This window comes from Chrysochloris asiatica, unplaced genomic scaffold (genome assembly GCF_000296735.1).
Source record: "Chrysochloris asiatica unplaced genomic scaffold, ChrAsi1.0 scaffold00106, whole genome shotgun sequence".
NCBI lineage: Eukaryota > Metazoa > Chordata > Mammalia > Afrosoricida > Chrysochloridae > Chrysochloris > Chrysochloris asiatica.
In genome coordinates this window covers 9,286,495-9,293,071 of record NW_006408624.1, presented here as the reverse complement: position 1 = coordinate 9,293,071, position 6,577 = coordinate 9,286,495, and the positions used below count along the sequence as shown (strand labels likewise).

Genomic DNA, 6,577 nt, shown 5'->3' with positions numbered 1-6,577 from the left:
AAAACCAAAAGGTATCTAGGGGCAGAGTGACTAATTATGAGGGTTCTTACTAGTCTAATTCTGGCCTGAAGAGTCAATGGCTACTAAAGGTCTGGAGCAGAATCTAGGCACCAAAGCATCTACACTGGGGCTAGATAAGGGTGGGGACTGGTCACACCTCTGGTCTCCAGGTGAATGTGGAGAGAAAGGAGGAATTGCACCTTTCCTGTCACCTGTGTGAATCTGTGCCATTGTCTGTCTGTGTCTCCAAAGCTGCCCACAAATCTTAAAGATGGCTGCGCTGCATCTGTTGGCAGTCTCTTCACCAGTCTCCTTTTGCAGCAGTTGCTCAACTTCTCCTCCCAGTAAGCATTCAATCCACCTCCCTAACCTTTCCTCTGAAGCTGAGGGTTCTAGGATTGTCCTGTTCTGATTCATTTGGTCTTCTGTATCTTTGTTGTAGAGGGCCTGTGTAATGTTTCTGCCTAGTTTGCCTCCACCCACCTGGTTTTGTATATAGTATATACTGTACAGTGAAGTCTCATTGGAGTTAAGTTGTGACATTAATGCACCAGGAAGAAATACTAATCAAAATCACTGTTGGAAATCCCTTAGAAAGGTGCCACTGTGGAGACTGCTGGATTGTCTCTCGATGGGCAGCACAGCCAGGTTTTTGCCAGTATTGCAAGAGATCACTGTTTATTTACATACCAAATGAAGTATTTCATTTCAGTGGCTATAACCATACTATAAGGCTTACGTTCTTTCACCATACTTGTTCAATATGTATGCTGAGCAAATAATACGAGAAGCTGGATTCTATGAAGGAAAACGTGGCGTCAGGATTGGAGGAAGACTCATTAACAACCTGCGATATGCAAATGATACAACCTTGCTTGCTGAAAGTGAAGAGGACTTAAAATATTTACTGGTGAAGATCAAAGAGCACAGCCTTCCGTATGGATTACAACTCAATGTCAAGAAAACAAAAATCCTCACCACTGGACCAATAAACAGCATTCTTACCAACAGAGAAGAGATTGAAGTTGTCAAGGACTTCAACTATCAACAATCATGGAAGCAGCAGTCAAGAGATCAGACGACATATTGCATTGGGCAAATTTGCTGCACAGGAACTTTTTAAAGTACTGAAGAGCAGAGATGTCAGCTTGAGGACTAAGGTGCGCCTGACCCAAGCCATGGTATTTTCAATAACCTCATATGGATGCGAAAGCTGGACAGTGAATAAGGAAGATCGTAGAAGAATTGATGCCTTTGAGTTGTGGTGTTGGAGGAGAATACTGAAAGTGCCATGGGCTGCCAAAAGAACCAATAGATCTGTTTTGGAAGAAGTGCAACCAGAGTGCTCCTTGGAGGCCAAGATGGCTAGGCTTCATCTCTCATACTTTGGACACATTGTCCGGAGAGAACATTGCTGGAGAAGGATGTCATGCTGGGTAAGGTGGAGGGTCAGAGAAAAAGAGGAAGACCCCCAACGAGATAGATCAGCCAGGTGACATCATTGATGGCGTCAAGTGTGGCGGTGGTAGTGATCGGACATTGTTTCGTTCTGCTGTGCATGGGGTCGCTATGAGTCGGTTCCTACTCGATAGCACCTGACAACACAACAAGGCTTATGGAAACTGAGACCACATGAGGGAGCCCCCTACTGTCATCTCCAGTAGCTCATTTTTTCTCTCCTCAGGGTACACCCTGAGTAAAACGGCAGGTAGGCTCATCCCTCTTGCCTCCTTCCCTTCCTGTCAAGCTGAGATCCACATAAGTAGGACTCTCTTAAACTCACGATGCCACCTCACTGTATTAGAATTCCTCGTCTGAAGTTGCTCTGAAACGACTTGATAAGTTTCAGAACTGAGAGCTCCTGAAAAGCAAAGATTCCCAGGAATATCACTGTGATAGCTCAGAGTCTATTGGTAAAAAATTAAAGTCTCCTTCATGTCCACTCCTATCCTTACCCACATCTGAGCAATGAATGCAGGACACTCCAGAACCACGTTTTTACTTGTAGGCCAAGGGCCAGCACAGGTAATAGACTACTACACAGGACAGTGAACAGCATCCCTCAAAGAGCACTTTGTTTTTCCTATGACCAACCCTACCTCTTCAGCATGAGTCTCCAGATTCCTGACCACTCTTCCTTCCTTTCCAACCTGCTTGAATTCTAGTCTGGCTGCATCTGGTCTCCAGCCTGCCAACTTGGTATCACAATCCCAGAGACATTTTTAACCACCACTGGACTCCATCCCTGGTAAGGGGCTCTGGTAGTATAGGGCTTATGAGTCGGGCTGTTAACCTCAAGTCGGCAGTTCGAAACTACCAGCTGCTCCGCAGAAGAAAGATGAAACTTTCTGCTCCCATAAAGATTTACAACCTCAGAAACCCTATCCAGGATCACTATGAGTCAGAACCAACTCCACGGCACAAAACCACCACCAACCAGACTCTATGGTAATGGCACTACACCATTAAGCATGAGGTCAGCAGTTCAAACCTACCAGCAGCTCCTCAGAAACCCAATATAGGGTTGCTATGAGTCAGTACCGACTCGATGGTACTTAATAACAGACTCTAAGGTAATGCGTATACTCCACCCTAACCCTTTCATACACACGAGTAGAGGCTGGGCCCCACTGCATACAAAATGTCCTTGCAGGGTAATTTCCATACAGTTCTGTCTTTATTGATACACCAACTCACATGTGAGGGAAGTAGTGCTTTACTGGAAGATTGGAGTCCATCACATTTCAGATGTGGACGTAAACCCGGATGTGGCCAAAGGGCTCTGGCAGTCGGAGCAGCTGCAGTAGGGCTCAGAGGTACAATCCTTCTTCATAGACTTTTGAGAAATGATCATCCCCTCCAGGTCTTTCACTTTGCTTTCCACTGTCTGGAGTTTTTTCAAAATTTTCTCTTGCAGACCCAAGGACAGGAAGAGATTTTTATTGTCTTGAACTGAGAAAAGGTTCACATCTGGGTTGGCCATCAAAGTCTGAAAAAATTCTGAGCCCTTCTTGTAAAGCTTGTAGAGTGTGATTATAAACAAAAATATCCTCTAAAATGAAACAATAGATGCTGAGTGTTATTGCTTTATTCATGTGAAATGCCATAGTTTATCATAGATGCAAAACAAATCGAAACACCCAATAACCCTTGAAAACATCATTTAACAAAACATCGTCACACCAATTTCCTCCTTTCATCCTCACCACAAATTGGCGCAGTAGGCAAGTTAGATTATGATTTGCATTTAATTAGTAAAGATGATAATAACAGATAACATTTGCTGAAAGTTTGTCATGTGTTGGGCTCTACTAGGAAAACAGAACTGGGTAACCACGTAGACACCTTCCAGGTCAGACCTGTCATTATCCAAGGTCATATACTTGGAGGTGGTGGTGGTGTACCACTGAGTCGGTTCTGACTCATAGCGACCCTGTATAGGGTTTCCGAAGCTGTAAATCTTTACGGGAGCAGAAAGTTTCATCTTTCTCCCGAGGAGCAACTGGTAGATTTGAACTACTGACCTTGCGGTTAGTAGTCCAGCTCATAAACCACTACACTACCAAGGCTCCTTTGGAAGTAGTAGAGTCAGAATTTGAATCTAGGAATTCTGACTTGAAAGTGTGCTCTTAGGACAGTGGTTCTGAGAATCTGGATTTCCTGGTCATGAAAAAAAGAGAGAAATTTTGGGAGTGGTTAGAACAAATTCCTGCCAGAATGAGGATAAAAAAATCATCTTTTTCCTTATCAGAATAGTTTCTAGTACCATGTATAGAGTGCTTACTATGATCTAAGCATTATACATACGCTATCTTCCTCACTCCTCACAACAACCCTATAAGGGAGGCATTGTTAGCAAACCCATCCTACAGATGTAGAAACTGGAGCTTAGCAAGAGGTTAAGTGATGACTTTTATATCACAGAGCAAGTCATGGATCTAAGATTTAAATCTAAGCAGTTAGATGCTAGAGCCCATGCTATTAGCTACTCCTTTATTCTACCTTTTTTTTTTTTTTTTTTTTTTGCTGAGGTCTATGGAGGCCTACAAATTCATTTTTCTGACTGAATTAAACATTTACAAATTAGAACATAATCCCCAAATTTCAGACACACGTTTGGTTGTAGAACACACACACATTCCTTCTGAGCATTTAGGACAGTTTATTGTTAAATGCTGTTGAGTTGTTTCCAACGCAGAGAAACACTGCATAGGGTTTCCGAGAAGTGGCTGGTAAGTTGGAACTGACAATCTTTTGGTTATCAGTCTAGTGCTTATCTAAGTGCCACACCAGGACAGTTAGATTCCAGTTAAATAATCTTTTGGAGAAGTACTGAATTTGGAATCCTAAAAATTGAGTTCAAATCGTAACTTTGTTAGCTCTTACAAACTATAGGAACTTGGACAGGTGATAACCAAATTTCCCTTACCTGCCAATGATATGGAACCTTAATGAATCTGTTTCCTCATTTGCTATGTGAAAATAATCTCTATTACATGGAATTCTTGGGATTCTCAAAGCATTTTGGCTATACCACCATCATTTACAAGCTCTGGTAGCATAGTGGTTACAAATTGAGCTGCGAACCTTAAGGTCAGCAGTTCGAAATTACCAGCCGCTCTGCGGGAGAAAAGATGAGGCTTTCTGCTCCCGTAAAGACTTACAGCCTTGGAAACCCTGTACAGGGTCGCTATGCGTCAGAACCGACTCGACGGCACTTGACAACAACAACTATCATTTACAGTATATAAAATCCTAAATAGTTCTCACAAGGTCGGAGGTTCAAACCCAGCAGCCGCTCTCGGCATAAAACAACATTAATTATTCTATAAAAGGGTGCATGGTGGCTCTATAGGATAAGTGCTGGGCATGGAACCACAAAGTTGGTGGTTCAAGCCTACCAGCAGCTCCATGGAAGAAAGATGAAGCTTTCTGCTGTCACAACGATTCACAGCCTCAGAAACCCTATGAAGGGTCACTCTGAGTCACAATCGACAGGACAGCATGAACAAGTCTACAAAAAGTATCCTACGTAGTGTCTGGCACATAGTAGGCATTCAAAACTGAGTAAGTGATCAGATAAATTTGAAGCTAAGGCTGCTTCTCAACTTGTAAACTTGTTTGGTTATAGCACACAGGTCAAAGACCATTCTGAGAAACACCATTTTTATGTTCAAAATCTAATTGGTGAAGGCTTTCAAAGATAACCTAGTTTCAATCAACTTCAGAGACAAGGGCTCACCCTTGCTCACCTGCATATCCTTGAAACTAGGTGTTAGGTAAATGGGAGAGAAAAGATCAAATTTCAATTTATAATTATTTAAATTTCTCTGTAACAAAAGAGTATATAACCTGAATTGATTGAATACTTCTTTTCGATAAGGCATATAATCCTATGGTCAATAAAATAAAAAAGCAAATCCTCAGGATAACTTGCAGAGCCGGAACAATGTTATGCAGTATCCCCAAATTTGTCTGCTGGGGTTCACTAGATTCTCCCAGAAAAGTTGCTTGTAGCCAATTCCATATTGTGCTCAGAGAGAGAGCCTCTATAATGTCGTCCCAGGAAGAAGTTGAAGGTGGCAATGTTGACATTTTAAGAGGACAGCAGCAGTTTCAGGAACTACCTGTGCCGAGGCTTCAGGTACCTGGAGATGAGTTAAGGAGAGTTGCTTGGAGTCCCAGGTGTTCCATAGCCATTGTGAGCTGTGCTCTGTGATGTCACCGTTCCAAAGGTCATCTTGCACCCTCTCCTGCAGTGAATGTTCCCTCTCACTCAAAACCAACAGGCACTGCTGGCCTGGTTTTTACTTCATACTACTTTCTTTGATCTTTGGCAAGTCTTAGCTGTAGCACAGAACTAGCCATTAGAATGTTCTGCAATGATGGACATGTTCCATATCTCTTTTGTCCAATATGGTAGTCTCTTTTGTTGTTGTTAAGTGTCATTGAGTTGGTTCCAACCCAATGTGACCCTGTATAGAGTTTCTGAGGAGCGGCTGGTGAGTTTGAACTACCAACCTTTGTGGTCCAGTGCTACACCAGGTCTCCTGTTGGTCATTAGCCCCTTACAATATGGATAAGTGTCACTGAAGAACTGGATTTAAAATTTTACTGAATATTAAATTCAAATACTGACATGTGGCTAGTGGCTATCATACTGAAGAGTGTGGATATAAAACATATTTCAAGCAATCCTGGAAATGGATAGAGGTTATTTTCACACGACAAATAAGGAAACTGAGATGCAGTGAGGTTCAGTGGAAATTTAAGGAGATAAAATTTAATGCTTTCTTTGAGTAGTTTACTCGGCAAGTGTGAAAGGAGGTTATTAGATTATTTTGTAGCATTCATTTACTTTCATATTAGGCACTATTGTTCTTGTTAAAGGTCATCAAGTAGATTCTGTCTCATAGTGAGCCTGTATAGTGTTTTTGAGGAGCGGCTGGTGAGCTTGAACTGCTGATCTTGCTAGTGCTTATCCTACAGCACCACACCAGGACTCTTATCATTATGTCTTATTAGTCAATATTAGTTAGAAATGCTGATCTCTGGGAAGGACCTTTAACATACCTGA

At 42.2% G+C, this 6,577-nt stretch overlaps 1 protein-coding gene across 1 annotated transcript; it reads right to left on the bottom strand.

The window, feature by feature from the left end:
* Positions 1-2,737: 2,737 nt before the first annotated feature.
* On the bottom strand, positions 2,738-5,595 carry TMCO2 (transmembrane and coiled-coil domains 2). The gene is made up of 2 exons (XM_006867586.1): positions 5,353-5,595; positions 2,738-3,052 (listed from the first exon to the last, which is right to left on the bottom strand). The coding sequence occupies exons 1-2, from the start codon at positions 5,593-5,595 to the stop codon at positions 2,738-2,740; spliced, it is 558 nt and encodes a 185-aa protein (XP_006867648.1).
* Between the last annotated feature and the right edge of the window lie 982 nt (positions 5,596-6,577).

What these genes read in the sequence shown, in the direction of transcription:
- TMCO2 (XM_006867586.1), bottom strand. Translation starts at nt 5,595, where the DNA reads ATGTCAACATTGCCACCTTCAACTTCTTCCTGGGACGACATTATAGAG. An exon ending in GAAGTATTCAATCAATTCAG is followed by an intron (nt 3,053 to 5,352) that starts GTTATATACTCT and finishes GTTTCATTTTAG; the next exon opens with AGGATATTTTTGTTTATAAT.